This window comes from Perognathus longimembris, chromosome 28 (assembly GCF_023159225.1).
Source record: "Perognathus longimembris pacificus isolate PPM17 chromosome 28, ASM2315922v1, whole genome shotgun sequence".
Classification (NCBI taxonomy): domain Eukaryota; kingdom Metazoa; phylum Chordata; class Mammalia; order Rodentia; family Heteromyidae; genus Perognathus; species Perognathus longimembris.
Window position 1 is genome coordinate 91,996,452 of NC_063188.1, and position 17,289 is coordinate 92,013,740.

Sequence of the window (17,289 nt, forward strand, 5' to 3'; positions counted from 1 at the left end):
TTGTTACAGGAAAATAACCCACACCAAAATTCAGTACCCTAAAAGAGAAGTTATTTGCCATCTCATACAACTATGCATTATGAGCATTTCTTTGGCCTCTACATGGCATCAGTCAGATGCCATGACTTAATTTAGCTGATGTTCAGAATTCTAAAAAAGGCTTTGCTTATAAGAATGCTGCCTTATGTTCCTCCGTGTAGTCTCTCCATGAGCCGATGAAGCTTATTTAAAGCACGGCCACCTCAGTCATTGATATTATAATATTATAATTTTATATTATAATATTAAAATTGCCTTTTCTGATTGTATGTTCCAAGAAGACAAATGACAATATACTAGCACTTACCAAATGTTTCTTTGAATGACTCCATTTGCCACATCAAGGTGCATGTTCAAACCCAGAAGTAATATGTTTGAATACTACATAAGACTATAAACATCAGGATCATGGGTAAATTGGGGTCACCAGTGGAAATATTTTATTTCTTGTAAATACTTTCCTCAAACGAAGAATCATGTTGGGAAGTAGTAATTTTTTAAAAAAGTACAGACATTTAGTCAGAGGCTGAGTAATTGCATGTAGGAAATATTATATAGATTATTTCTGCATTGAAGTGAATAAGATAGCTTTCATGATTACAGGACTTTAGATCAAAGCCAACTCCAAAGTTTGAGCCTACCTAACTAGGGTAATAGTGGTGTTATTAACAGTAATGGGAATGTCAGGTAAGAATCTCTGATTGGGAGGAGAATAATACATGTGATAAATTGCTTTTCTTTCTACATAAAAGAAAAATATAATCAAGACATAATGCCTTTTGTTCTTTACTGTCTTAGGTTGGATGTCGATATAACCGAACTTCACAGTTGGATTACTCGCTCAGAAGCTGTGTTGCAGAGTCCTGAATTTGCAATCTATCGGAAGGAGGGCAACTTCATGGACCTTAAAGAAAAAGTCAATGTAGGTTCAACATTCAAACTTAGGCATCTTCCTAATTTGTGCTGCTTGTATATCTGTGGCTTTTATTAACTGAGTCTATTATAATTGATGAGATTAAAGCAATATGTATAACATCATTGAATATATAAGCATATTACATATCCATCAAAATCAAACTGTAGCCTGTGAAATGCCTTTCCTGATGGTGCATCCAGCAAGCCTTTTCACAAATCATCTTTAATTTGTATATTATTTAAGTATAAATTAACAACTTCATACCAAGAATTCACATTGATTTTCCATCATATTCTGTTACTGAAGACAGGACCTTAGGAAGCTTATAGAATAAATCAGAAGAGACAAAGTAAAATAGAGTATAACAAAATAGAATAGAATCTTATAAATAAATACTAAACACCCTACTTATACATCATCAAAAACTTTTTCTAGTTATTGAAACATAACTACAACACATACAACCTATGTAGAATGGAGTAGAATACAAAATACACAACTAGAAGTACAAAGAGTTATTTTTATAGTCATTGATATTTTACATATAAGATTTATATACCCTATATATTTAGGCATTGCATTGCTAGAAGTAAAAGAAGTCCACTTTTTCTCAATATTTAGATATAATAAGTTAGTTTGCTGCTATTTTAATTGGCTTATGAGATAATATACCTTTGACTTTCATGGTGGAGGCTTTTTCAATTAATTTAATAAGTGCTGCTTCATCTTCAGGGAAATTACCAAGTCTTTTATTTTGTGACTTTAACAATTGTAAAACATTCATTTTGCTATATTATTGATATCATTTTGTTCGAGAATTTCTACAAGGCAGGGTAAATACTGAATCAGGCTTTGGAAACATGATGATCAAATCATTTTATGTAGGGGAAAGTCACATGCAATTTTATTAATTAGTTCTGCTTTATCTTTCTACCATTCAACTCACAAACCTCAAAATTATTTTACTACTACAAATACAACATTGTCTGACATATAACCATATTTTTGGCTGTACAGTGGGAAATTTTGGAAAGCAACAACCAAAAATGATACTCTTTAGAAAGTAATGTATTATTTAGGCTGCTCACAACTGAGAGATAATTCATATATAGTTCTTCTTAGGGTTGACTACTTACATTTACAAAATGGAAAGCCATTTTAAATTTATAGTAGTTTTACAAAATATAGTTACTCGCGTTATGATATACAACTATAAACAGTTTCAAAAGGGGAAATTTAATGTTTATTTCTAAACCAGAAGGATGATGTATAATAAATACAAAATTAGCAAAAGGTCTGCACTCAGTATATTTATTTGGAGGTCTAGTCTTTGTTACAATTTTAAGAGAATTATCATGAGCAGATTATTACCTAGAAAAAATACATTCTTTTTTTTTCTTTTTTCAAATTTTTATTATCAAACTGATGTACAGAGAGGTTACAGTTTCATACGTTAGGCATTGGATACATTTCTTGTACTGTTTGTTACCTTGTCCCTCATGCCCCCCTCCCTCCCCACCTTTCCCTCGAAAAAATACATTCTAATTAAGTTTCAAAGTTCATATGATATATTCAACCACTGGAAGTATGAATCACTCAAGGCATTTTATTAGCTAGTTAAATTGTTATTGAACTGATTTGTATATTTATCTGCTTGCCATTCTGTATTGAATCTTTAAACAGCTTTGATCAAGTAGTAAAATTGAGTCCCAGGAGCTCAGAAACATAAATTCAAAATTTCCTATTATCATATGGTTACTTAGAAACAATTTACATTTAATGAATAGTATCAACCCAACATACTGAAAGTACTAAAAATTGTACAACATTGTATAAGTAGTTTTCTGATACCTCATGAGTCACCTTTATCAAATTGAACTCTCATTTTCTGAAATAACAGCATCATCCTTAATTGCCTACTAAAATAGGACATGAAATGATTTAGTGAGGCATTTCCTTCTGGCTAAATATAATGTATATGTATTAAAATTCTTGAGAGAAATGCATAGTAATGATGATGGATGTGCAGTTCAGGTGTACATTAATTTTCTTAACTTCCCACCTGTCAGTTTATGTAAGTTATTTTGAACTCATGGGAGGCCCATCTCATGAACTTGAGTGGTATTAATTCATCTTTAGGCCTCCATTAAAAATGGCTATTGGCTAAATGTTACCAACTCTTTCCTTCTTCATTTGATTTCTTCATTTCTAGCATTAAAGAATTTATAGCCGGTAATATTATTGGAGACCATTGATTAGTTCAGCTTCTTCTATTATCAAATATGAAACTGGAACTCAAACACAATTTTCCTTCTCTATTTAATATAGGTTTTATTCACATAGTGAACAAAATACACTAGCTTAAAGATACAACTCCAGGGCAACTTTCTATTCAAGGTGTGGCCCATAGTCAACAAATATTGACATTATCTGTGAGCTTGTTAGAGATGAAGAATTTCAGACGTGGACTGGATTCTGTATTTAGACAAGCTCCACCTGTCTATATGTATAAAGATTTGATTATCAATATTTTAAGACATAGTTTGGGGATGTTGCCATAACTCTTAACGGGATCCTCTTTCGTTCTGTATATGCCATCATAGCTTACAATTATGTTGCTGAATGAACAGATCCTAGTTACTCAAAAGCTTGAAAATAGCACATGCCAATATAAAGTAGTAATAAAACAACAAAAATTAACCTCCTCTGACTACATATTGATGTACAAAGATGTCTGAGAATCAGGAACCTGTACAAAGTTCTACTAAAACTCTTCTTATCAAGCTATTAAGAACAAGTTGGACTCTTCTGGTATCTACGTTTGTTTACAACTATACCAATTCCACAGTTGTTGTGTTTTTGTTTTGTTTTGTTCTTGGGGGGTGGTGATAAAGGGATTTGAACACAGTGCATCTTGTAATTATAAGACAGGTTATTTACCACCTGAGTAACACTGCCTGCTCTTTTGCTCTGGTTAATTTTAGATTTTGTCTCATTCTTTGTGCCTGTTTCAGCCTTGGACCTCAATTCTCATATCTATGTCTGCAGTTTAGCTTAGAACAAAGATGAACAACAAGCTTGTTTGTTAAGATCTAGTACCCCTCCTGCTTTTTTTTTTTTTTTTTTTTTTTGGCGAGGCTAGCCTTTCACTATGATCTTCCCAGTATCTGTCTCCTGAGTAGCTGAAAATGTAGGCATGAACCACCATGTGTTGCCTCCAAATTAACTTTTTACAAGAGTTCCACTAGAAATCTTGATGTCAGTTCATTCTTCCTTATCTCTCATTCTGCTACTTGAGAATATATTTGAGAAGATCAACAAAGAAAAATCCTTCCCCCCAATAGAAACAATGAAAAGAAAAAAAAAACGGTTTGGCTAAAGCTTATTAAAGCAGTGAACCAACCAAAATTAAATATTAACCACCCAAAGTAAGGTACCTATGTTTATTTATCTGCTTTTGTAATAATCAATGTGCTCTATTGCACTCCATTTGCCCTGCCTCACATCTTATTGTTTGTGCCTTCCCATGATCTCTCACTGTACATCTGAAATCTTTCTTTCAAGAAAATTCCTTTGCTATGCACATATTTTATTAATGCCTAAAAACTACTTTTATGCTCTCAGGAACAATACTGTAATTAATTTCTCTTTTTGCAGTCACTCTGCAAACTTAATTTCTATGTTTTCAAGGGTCAATTCTAAAGATACTACTCTCTATCAAGAAATAATTCTTTCCAGGCACTGGTGACTCATGCCTGTAATCCTAGCTACTCATGAGGCTGAGATCTGAGGATCACAATTCAAAGCCAGCCCAGGCAGGAAACGCACTGTGGCTCAAGTGGTAGAGCACTAGCCTTGAGCTGAAGAGTTCAGGGACATTACCCAGTCCCAGACTTCAAGCCTGATGATCTACAAAAAAAATGTTCCTTTAGCTGCAATTCAAACCAGTTGCAACTAGTATACTCTATTAATCAGTTATCATCATGAAATTCTTCAGTCCCTAGGATTATGGCATAGCACATATTTATCAGTTTATTGTAGTATTTTATTATTGTATTATATTATTTTCCCATAGAAGACTTTGCTAGTAGGTTCACAGTATTCTCCAATCAAATAGAGAATTTGTCTAGGTTATATTGGAATCTGCCTGGGATGTCCTGATAACTGAAAACTCTCTTTGACTACTTGCCAATCACACTATTAATGCTGTTTCTTGATACTCCATTTCTTAAATAACATACTTTAAAAGAGGCATGAGTACTTCTTTGTAAGCATCTCTAGTAAATCATCTCTTCCGCTTTCCTAAAGTATTTCAGGTTTCTATGGGCTTCAAAAACATTTCCCCAAATTCTCAGATACGTTTGGCTTCTGCTTGAGTGAAAGTAGTATTTGTGAAATTATATATACTTTACTGCATAGACTCTTTCTTTGAGGCTGACTCAGTGGAAGAGACTATGCTTTACCTACTCAAGGCTAATATTTCTGTGTATTCTCAGTATTAAAACTGTGTAACCAAGGTATTTGCTTCATGCAACTGTTTATCTGTACTGCCAATTCATCTCTGTTCTCTGAGTCTGTATTATCACCTTTAAATGACTACATTTACATTTTAGAGAAAAATCTTACCCTTACAAAAATCACACCTGCAAATATTATGTATCCTATGATAGTCAAGTTTGCAGTACTACATTTTACTAGCCAGTTTACCCTCCATTGACTCTCAACTCCTTAAGTTATGGGATATATACCATAAGGCACTTATTAGCCTTTTTAATTTTTTTGACTATTTTAAAAATCATTTTACTTTTAGTACTGTTATTTTCTCAGTTTTCTTAATTATTTTCTGGATATTTTTATTTCATCCGATTCAAGTAACATAAGCATCCAAAATTTATATCTTAGGCATATAACTTTTCCTTAAAATACAGTCCGGGGTATCTAACTGGATAAATTCAACCTGCAATAAAACAGCATACATTTTATAGTTGTATAGTTTTTCTTGGGGGAGGGGGGTTATTCGGTTTTAAAATGAAGTTTTAAAGATAATATAAAAAAAATCCTACCAGTTGCCTTTCCTGTAATCCTAGCTACTCAGGAAGCTGAGATTTAAGGACATTGGTTCAGAGCCAGCCCAAGTAGGAAAATCTGTGAGATATTTATCTCAAATTAATCACCAAAACAAACAAACAAACAAAAACCCACAAGTGGATTTGTGGTGTGATACTATCCTTGAGCAGAAGAGCTTTCCGCACCCAGGCCCTAAATTCAAGCCTCAAGACTGGCACACTTTTTTTTTTATACTAATACATAACTTTAACTGATATTTGCCTGAAAGCTTAAACCTCATTTTCAGCCTACTTCACCTTTATTATTTCTCTTTCCTTTTACCCTTTCATCAGACTGAACTGGAAATATAACAGCTAAGTAGGTCATTTAGATTTTCTTCTTTTCTCTCTTAATAGCTCTTGAAATTTTCAAACTTCACTCTATTCTTATTACAGGACCTTGATTAATGCTAATGTCATTGTTTCTGTCTGTTTAACATCATAATCCCCTAGCTAGTCTACTCAGCTTCTATAATTGCATTTCTGTATATGTGTTCACATTACCATTGCAACTTGCTAAAACCTAAGTATGGTCCTCTCCTATCTATGTTTATAGTCATTTGAGAAAGAACAAAAAGCAGTGGAGATGATGGATCAGACTTTCATGTAGGCCTATGAATTCCTAGATGCTTCCCCATTACTTGCAGTTACTTCTACTGTTCTCCCATTGAATAATAACATTTTCTAGGAATGCCAATACTAAATGAGGCCACTCCATACAATGCCATTTTATACTCACTTATACAAAGAGTATTTGCAAACCACTCAAAATGACAAAATATCCCCCATCTTTACTAATATGACAGATTATTCTTATTTACCAATTGTGGTTTTAAGCCATTCTATGTTCTTCCTAACTTTCTAGATAAAAAGTTATATAACAACCAGTTGTAGAACTACCTTCAATTCTTTACCACATCCATGGAAAACACAACCCTGCTTCTATGAACCCCACATACCTAATTCAAGAACAACTAAACATGTGTTTTGTGTGTCTCTTTACTGGGGCTTGACCAGGGCCTTGTGGACTTGCCTGGCTTTCGTACTCACAGTTTGCCCTTGAGATACCTCTTTATCTCTGGTTCCTTAATGGTTAAGTGGAGATAAGTGCCTCTTTGATTTCTCTGCATGATCTGGCTTCTAATTATGATCCTCAGACCTTAGCATCCTAAACAGCTATATTTGTAGCTCTGAGCCACTGATACTATGTATACTAAGCACTTCCTAACATGTTCTTAGACCCTCACACTCCCAGTTCTTTTATTACATGCAGTTTTTCTTACTGCAACAAAACAACTCTTTTAAATTGTTTAGGCTGCAAGGATATGTTTGCTGTTCTTTGGCTGAAATGTGTTGATTGACAAGGTCACTGTTTCCTATTGCTCTCATTAAGCCTACAATGATCCGATTCCTGTTTGCTTCCCCAAACTGATTTCCAATAACCATTTCATTGATATGACTATTGAGTTTCTTGAAATTATGAACTGAAATTGAATTGTTTTTGTTGTTGGTGTTTATTTTTTTAATGTAACATAGTTTCTGGTACACCCCAAACATTTTTGAATATGTTAAGAAATATTTTTGACATTCCATAGTTACATTTTGAGATGAGCCTTGTTAATAATATGAAGGACATAACAACTCCTGAATAAACATTTGGGTGAATAAATTTCTTTCTGTCACAGGGCAAATCTTCATTACAGGATGCTAAGTGAATTGAAAATTAATTGCTTCGTTAGAACCATGGAGAAACTAGAATTTACTTTCATATTATTAGAGACAATATCATGAAAGGACAAGGCTTTTAAGAGATGCCAGTATAGGAGAAAGCAAGCTCACAGGGGATTTTTAATCATCTTTTTGAAGAATTAGTGAACTTCCGTTTTTTGTATAACTTGCTTATTTTACTATTATATCTTTTTCAATTTTATATTACACAACAAAAATGCCTTTAATTTTGTATTGTAAGTTTCAAATTTAGGACTCAATTTCTTTCTTTCTTTTTTTTTTTTTTTTTTTTTTTTGGCCAGTCCTGGGGCTTGGACTCAGGGCCTGAGCACTGTCCCTGGCTTCTTCTTGCTCAAGGCTAGCACTCTGCCACTTGAGCCACAGCGCCACTTCTGGCCATTTTCTGTATATGTGGTGCTGGGGAATTGAACCCAGGGCCTCATGTATAGGAGGCAAGCAATCTTGCCACTAGGCCATATCCCCAGCCCAAGGACTCAATTTCTTAATGATCTCTAAGAAATTTATGAGCCCATATTTTATTACATAGTGCAAAGATTATTTCTGACAAAATGCTTCCTGATGTATCTTTGAAAATACAGCCTTTACTGCAATTGACAGTAAATATTTTAAAACATATGACCATAAATTTTACATATCTGATACTTTGATGTACATGATATATTAAAATTGTGTTCTATTATAATGTATGAACAGTTTTAATTTGAAATAATTATGCATATATACACAAATATACATAATAAACAGAGATATATAGAGAAGCCAACATAAACAGAGAAGCCAAAATACTTTCCTAAGTAAAATGTATCCGATAATGATAATAAGAAGGAAAGATATGTTGCAATAAATATGAGACAAGCACTCTTTGTCACTAGGCCATACCCACAGCCCCTGTTGCAATAAATAAAGTGACTTCAAGGAGCTAGTTGCACTATTTAGACATAATGCATTTTATTTATTTTTTTTAAGTTTTTATTATAAAACTGATGTACAGAGAGGTTACATTTTCACACTTTAGGCATTGGATACATTTCTTGTACTGTTTGTTACCTTGTCCCTCATACCACGCTCCCCCCTCCCCCTGTCCCCCCCTGAGGTGTTCAGTTCACTTACAGCAAACAGTTTTGCAAGTATTGCTTTTGTTGTTGTTTGTCGTATTTTACTCTTTGTCTCTCAATTTTGGTATTCCCTTTGAATTTCCTAATTCTAATACCAGTATACACTGTTTCCCATACACTCAGATAAGATTACAGAGATAGTGTAGATACAATCACAAGAAGGTGATACACGAACATCATCAATAGTAGAAACTACAGATATATATGGGACGTTGAAAGTAGTTTCAACTCTGATATAACAATCATTGTGTACTTAGCAAGAAAAAAACTAGAAACTTTCATAAAATGCTATATGATTGTAAGGATGAAATCTGACTATAGATATAATACTAAAGTTTTCATGTAAAATGAAGAGTATTCATGGGCTGTGAATATGGCCTAGTGGTAAAGCGAGCACCACGTATACATGAAGCCCTGGGTCCGATTCCTCAGCACCACATAAACAGAAAAAGCCAGAAGCGGCGCTGTGGCTCAAGTGGTAGAGTGCTAGCCTTGAGCAAAAAGAAGCCAGGGACAATGCTTGGGCCCTGAGTTCAAGCCCCAAGCCTGGCAAAAAAAAAAAAAAAAACAAGAGTATTCAGATAGTATATGGATTGATAGATGGTGGATGGATAGATAGAACTCTATTATATATATATATATATATATATATATATATATATATATATATTCCTGTGTGTATATAAGGATACAGAGATAGAATCAAGATTATAGCCATGATAGAACAAAAGGAAAATAAGCTTTATTAAGTCTCAATTCATTATATATGGTACTCTTGTTTTCCACTTTGCTAATTGTTCATTATAATGATCAGGATATAAACTAGAGAATATGATGATATGCCCAGATCTTAATCTAGTATGTAGTTTTGAAAGAGTCTTATTTAATCCAGCCTTACTTTACTCAGCTTTCACAATCATTCAGCATGGTCGGCTTTTGTGACTGCTGTGTGTATAACTGAGTTTGTTATTGACTTACACTTTACAACAACCTCCTGGATTGGGAAAGCAGTCCAAATATTATACATGGAAATACTATACTATAAGAGACCATGCATTATAATGTATTGACTACATAGCAAGCTTGATTTTAGACACTGGAAAGAGTGTGGAGAAGGAAATAGAATAGGATTTTTCATATTATATCATTTACTTTTCAGTAGGTAAGTTGCAAATTACACAAGATTAATATGTAAAACATATTAAATGTTAGTGATAGATGCTAAGGCAGAAAAAATAGAGGAGTGAGCTGTAATGAGTACACACTTGTGTGAATAAACATAGTGAATTAAAGATGAGAAATTCACAAATAGCTGATGGTGGAAAATTTCAGGCATAGAGGAAGAGTAGGTACACATCCCTATATCGGGAATATGTATATAGTGTCAAGAAATAAAAATTATATGGCTGGAGAAGAATAACCAAAGTACCTAGGAGATTTCAGAAGGCCTAGAAAAGTTAAAATGAGCCCATGAATATGGTGTATATTTGGGCTATAAGGATTCAGCTGATACCTGTTGTGGCTGATTCTCTCTGCTACCTGAGAACATACCATCTGATAGAAAAAATACATGTGTGTATTTGTCCACATACACATATATATGCCTGCACATATATGCCTGCATATCTGTAGAGATGTACAGATATATGCTTTATGTGAATATAAGGATAAAATCCAGGGCTTTGTGCATGCTAGACAAGTAACATCCATAGCCCTTAGTATACATTTGAATATCAATGGCCCACGGAGATTATGGGGTACTTTGACCAATGATGAATATAATGATAGCATCTCTTGATATGTTTGGAGATTAGAGCATATGGGAATATTTTTATTTATTAGCAGAGCTGAGGATCAAACCCAGGGCTTAACTCCAGGAATTCAGGTATTCTACCATTGAACTACTTCCCTAGCCCAATAGTATTTTCTGAGTGACTGTGGGCTTTGTAAGCAAGAGAAGGTTCAAGAAAGCTTATGATTTCTTGAACAAGTTATTTTGGGGTTTAGACCTGAACAAATAGAACTATAATCTGAGCTCCAGGATACTTCAAACTTAAAGTTCAGGGTGATGATTTGGAACCAACATAGGAGATTAAGGGAAACTATATCTATCAAAGTCAGAGGAAGTTTTGTAGACAGCCAAATTAAGAAATGTTTCTAAGAAAAAGAAGCTTTCCAAGTCAACTTTTGATGAGTAAATTGAGAACGAGAGTCAGCCATTGAATGAATATACTAATCTGGAAGCCAATGGTAACCTGGCTAATAGAAAATTTGGTGGAACTGAAGAAATTGGTATAGGGCTAGCTTATTTTGTTTCTGTTCTTACTTTGATTTGATTTTGGTCCTATTCAATTTTTACTGTAATGTGAAGTGGTGGAATATCATAGTCCTCCTTTGTTTACACATAGTCCCCTGAAATAAGCAATGTAGTTACTATCAATATCTTTCTGTTCAGATTTTATGATTCTGATGTAGATTTATACTTTTAGCATATTTATACATATTTCTATGAGAAACTGGATAAGACAGAGACATTAATAAAAATTAATCCAAAGTATTTTGAAACCAAAGTCTATATACTTCATTTTAGGATGAGTATATGAAGACACAGCTCAAGGAAAAAACATGTTTAATGGTTTCTTACTCATCTTTCTTAAATTGATTTAAAAATGTGATTATAAGCATATTTTCCTCCATTCCCAGAAGCAAGGTACTCTAATATGCATTTTTATGATTTAAAAATTACTATAAGTATTTGTACAACGGAATTTCAATTCAACAAGTCAGTTTATGAGTACAATGCATGTTGATCAATGTCATCCCTTTCATTGCTCTACTATTGTGTCTAAATTTTTCTTGTTTTTAAAATTATTGAGATTATATTTAATTAGACTAAGGACATATTCAGGGGTGTTTTGGGTATAGTATTACTTTTTGTCATGCCATTATCTCTACATTGATAATTCCTATCTCCCCTACATACAAGAAGAATTGTCTTACCTTGTATAATAAGTTATATGAAAATAATTTCTTAGCTCCCTCAGAACCGTTGGATTGTAGGAATCTTTATTGTTATTTTACATTTAAAAAAAATCTTTGAGCCGGGCACCTATGTCTCACACCTATGATCCTAGCTACTCAGGAGACTGAGATCTGAGGATAGCGGTTCAAAATCAGCCTGGGCAGGAAAGTCTGTGAGACTCTTATCTCCAATTAACCACCAGAAAACCAGAAGTGGCACTGTGGCTCAAACCCAGGCCCAGAGTTTAAGCCCCATAACTGACCAAAAAAAGATACTTGAGGTTCAGAAACATTGAATGACTTCACTGAAGTCAAAATCAGGACTTGAACTAATTCACAAAAGACTGAAACGTTTCTCTCTAAGTTACCTTCTCGCACAGCTCTTGCAACCTTAATTTTAATTCTTTCAATCAACCATCTATAGTATGTGTAAAACCTGGCATTCTCTGGACTCTTCATTACCTGTTCACTTCAAAGTCTTTTTATGCTCAAAATCCTTTCTTTTCTAATAATCTATTTTAATGTGATGCGATCTTACAGAATCTAGATGCCAACTGAAAACTGACAAATATTACAAATGCTATTGACAAATATTAACTGTTACTTACTAGAACCTTTGTCTCATGTGTCCAATAAGTCGTCTGCTTGCTTACAATATTATGTAGCAAGTGTCAGACAGAAATCCACCAATGAACTGTCCCTGTGTGTTGTTCAAGAGGCATTCCTTTTTCCCCCTTGTAGTAGCATCTGAACAGAGAAACTTGCATATATTGCATATATTGCATATATTGGTTGCCTATATACTTGGTTGGCTTACTCATCTGTCGCTTTCTTCCTTGAGTCATTCCTCTCTCTGGGTTTTATTTTGGAGATGGAGAATCACAGACATTTTTCTCAGATATCAGACTCCAAGAGAGCTTAGATTAAAGATGTGAGCTACCAATTTCCAGCCCCAGCCACTCCTTCTGAACTATTAGTGCCAATGATGACTAAACAATGTTTAAATATTTTAGTATCCCTGATTTTATCTAAAATGAAAACTCACCTTTGCTTTGAGTTATATTCTAATAGTCTGGTATTTTTTTTCAATGAAATACTCTTAAAATGTCCATGAGACTCTTATCTATAATCAACCACCCAAATCCAGAAGTGGAGTTGTAGCTCAAGTGATATAGTTCTAGGCTTGAATGAAAAAGCTCAGGGACAGTGCCCAGTCCCTAAGTTTAAGTCCCAAACAAAAAGTATATATTTGAAAGAGAGCTCAACCTTAAAATAGAAGACTTGTGATTAATTTCTTTTATTTTCAGTTTTCTCTTAAATAAAATGGAATAACATAATTCTAATTCATTCTGTCTCACAATTAATATCATGTGTTTGAAATAAGCATAAATTTGTGATTTGTAGATAATATAAAGTATTTGGTTTTAATATAGTTAGACTGATGTTTTCTCTCATAAACCTATGTTTTGCTTTTTCCCTATCAATACCAAGAGTACTACTAATATCCCATAGATTGTTGTTTGTTGTGGTAGTGGTTAGTATTCATATTACTTATATTAGAATAACTGAAACAGTGTGGTTAGCAAAATGAGATTTTAAAGTCCAGTTATTACTCATGAGATATGCAAATACAAGATTGTTTAACTGTTAGCATTATTAATTGATTATTTCATTAGATTCTTAGGAATAAAAGATTATGATTGGGGCATTTTTAAATTTATATTCATTATTTATGAATACCATATGGTATTCTGATTCTTCTCCTTATGCATGTTCATGTTAAAAAAAAACACTCAAATCTTATTCTAGTCAAATAGAAACCACTCTGATAAGAAGCATAACTAAAACTTGTAAAGAACACCAGTTACCTTAATTTGGGGTTATAATTGTGGCTTCATTATTGTTTCTTTCTCTCATTATTTACTTTGCCTGACGTAGCTTAAATGGAAACATGCCAAATCTGCCCTCCTCTCTCCTCAAATTTGCAAATAGTACATATCTACTTAAATATATCCATTCCCTTTTGACATTCTCAGAGCATATTACTAATAAAATTTATGTTTTAATGGACAACAAATTTAAGTAAAACAACTGTGTTTCTCAATCAGCTACCAAACAGGAAATTAACACCACAAAAGTTAAGGCATTAAGGGAATATGAATTTCAGAGCTTCATCTAGTTTCTTACTCTTACCTAGATGCTGTTTATGGTTGTTTTAATTCCATAGTCTCTAAAATTGACTCTTTTTCCTTTGTCCATATGGTTGAGGAAACAAGTTATTGTTCTATCTCTGAAATTGAAATTCGAGATAACTGGGACCTCTTCACCTTACTGTATTATAGGCTTCCTTTTTCTGAGAACAATTATGTTTTAGTCAAACAATTCATTATAATCATATCTTTAAATAAGGATTATAATATTAATGTATAGTTCTCCAGGTTGGTTTAAAAACATGTCCTTGTAGAGCTATTATTAACAAAACTCAGCAATATAAAATTTGCTAATTGAAATAATTTTGGATTTATTGTTCAAAAGCTAATTCAGAGTATAAGGAATGGAAAAATAATTTAGAAAACTGTGTAATTGAATTTAGTTTTTCTTGGAAGTAGGAGTACTTTGACTGTTTCATTCCACAGTCTTGTATTAAAATACATTTTTTTCTCTAAAATTTCCATGTTCATATACTTTTTCTATGTTATATATTCCTGGATTCTCAGTTTTATTTATGACACTAAATATACTTAGGTTTTTAGGAGTAATTTTAGTGGCATATCTTTAAAAGATGGATTTTAATGATCAAATATTTTATCATTCATTGTTATTATTTGCCTTTTTAATTCACTTTTGGTAGTATTTCATTGTATTGTATCAGAAACTATTGTGTAAGAGAAGTTAAGAATAGAAATTTTAGTATTAAAAATAGCAATTCACAATGAAAATGGCATGCGCTTTCATTGTAATTTTAGTGTTTTTGGTGCCATAATTGTTGAGAATCAAATGTTCAAATCATATGATAAGCTGATAGAGTGGAGTATCTGAAGTATCAACTGAAGAGTTGAGAGGGCAAGCAGAAGTTATCATTACTGTGGAGACTCACAATGCTTGTACTGATATAGTCACCTTTGCTTTCATGCTGCAGGCCATAGAGCGAGAAAAAGCCGAGAAGTACAGAAAACTGCAAGATGCCAGCCGATCAGCTCAGGCCCTGGTGGAACAGATGGTGAATGGTAATTACATGGAGTTGATTTAGATAATCTTCTTAGGGATTTAATAAACACATAGGTTCATATTTCTCAGCTGAGTTATATCAGACAAACACTTCATGGATGCAAATTTAAGAGGGGTTTGGGTATTTTTATTATTCTTTTTTAATCCTATACAAATTATTGGGGTAAATTTAATCGGAGTACATAGGTAGAAAATGAGTTGTAGTAGATTCTTATAATGTAATATAAAGAAATGAATTCACATTCAAAGTCTTTTAGTGGTTACCCAAGTGATATAAGAAAACAAGATTTGTAGAAATAATTGGTAATGACAGCAATTATGCAATGTAAGTAAAAGAGATTATAATCTCATGTTAAATAATTTTACTGATATATTTTTCAAAACAAATTAAATCATGTCTAAGTACTTGTCCTCTAATAATACATTTTGTATTTCTTATGTTGCTTCTTAAATTTCAAATACTTAAATTAAAAAATGGTTTCTTTGAGGTAACATTGTTAAATTAATTTTTGAGTGAGGTAAAAGTCACAGATCTGCTATACTCTTTGTTTCTTTTTCATTAGAGGGGTGGTACTGAAGTTTAAACTCAGGCATTGTACTTTCATGTACTCTACTACTTGAGCCAAGTCACAGGGCTCATTTTGCTTTAGTTATTTTTTTTAATAGATTCTTTCATTATTACTCAGGCCAATCTGGCTTTTGATCCTCTCATTTATGCCTCCTAAGTCGCTGGGATGGCACTTTCAAGATTTCATACCTTTCTATTGGTTGAGATTAGGTCTCATAAATTTCATCTTTTCCCAAGTTGACTTCAAATTGCAATTGTTCTGAAATCTACTTTCCAAGTAGCAAAGATTATAGGCATGATCTATAGCAACCAGCTTCAGCTTTAAGAATTAAAATTGATTTTTGCTAGTATCTTTAAGGCTATTTATACAAACTATTTCTAATGTACAAAATGAACAAATTACTTTCAAATTAGTGTCATGCTATAGCATTCATTTCCTCATAAAATAATTTCTATGAAATTTAGAGATGATACCATTTCTGAACAATATATTTCTGTGCATTGTGCAAAGGGTATGTTTATAAGAATGACAAAAATAAATGTAACAAATTTTTGTACATGTCATCACTTTTCCAGTTTGCTTTCATTCTGTAACATAAATTTTGAATATGATTAATTTTTGCCTTAGTTGCTTTGTTGCATTAGAAAGTTCAATGATTTTCATAGGAAATCAATTTTTCTTTTTTTAATGAGCCCTCTGACCATGTTTATTTCAAAATAAAAAAAAACATGCAAATGTGACTGCTGAGAATTGGGTTAGCAAGTTAATGAACATATAGACAGTGAAAATCATTACAGCTTGTTGTGTCAATCCGTGTTGCAGAGTGGTCTGACTGATGAGTATAATAGCAAATTATGTTAAATAAAATTAAGCAACCAAAAATGGCCTTTGTAGTTATTAAATAATTTCCCTCTAAAACCATATTATCATTTTTTATTCAGTAAACTGATATGTAATCTATACTTTTAAATCATCTCATTTTGTAATTAATTAACAAGCACCTTGCCTCATCTCATGGCTGTTTAAACTGAATTAATTGAAGAGCATTTTAACATTTTATAAACTAGAAAGGAAAGTTTTGGATTGTTTTTGTCTGTGGAACTGCACACAGAAATCAAATGAGTATGTCACTAGTGAAAATAATCATTCTTCTAAACTATTGTCTGCTCTGCTCTCATTTTTGGAAGCATGGAAAAAAAAACAGGGCATGTAAGTAGGTCCTTAATAAATAATAATTGAATGGCTACATTCTGTTAGACAAAGTAAATGGTAATTGAGATAATAACTGATAATTTTGTGAGAAATAACATCTTTGAAGGAAAATAATAATGGGTAGACGGCAATGAACAATAAAGTTTGGAAATATGATTTGAGATATTCTTGTTTGATTCACTCTAGTAATCAGTTAATTTATCTGTTCAGCTAGTGAAGATTTGGTTAACTGATACAAGATTAGACTCAAACTTGGGCAAAACCTAAGATGAAGTTTTCAAAATGACCATAGTTATATGGTCCTCTTTAAGTAAAACAATTTTCAGAATTAATAA

General features: G+C 32.7%; 1 protein-coding gene across 2 annotated transcripts in view; it reads left to right on the forward strand.

Annotated features, from left to right (window-relative positions):
- Dmd (dystrophin) overlaps positions 1 to 17,289 on the forward strand; it is a 1,916,788-nt gene that overhangs the window by 603,459 nt on the left and 1,296,040 nt on the right. The window contains exons 18-19 of one of the 2 annotated variants that reach the window (XM_048336444.1): positions 836 to 961; positions 15,085 to 15,172. In XM_048336444.1, the coding sequence (XP_048192401.1) occupies positions 836 to 961; positions 15,085 to 15,172 (214 nt within the window). The remainder of the gene's footprint in view (positions 1 to 835; positions 962 to 15,084; positions 15,173 to 17,289) is intronic. The other variant, XM_048336436.1, reaches the window with a different exon arrangement.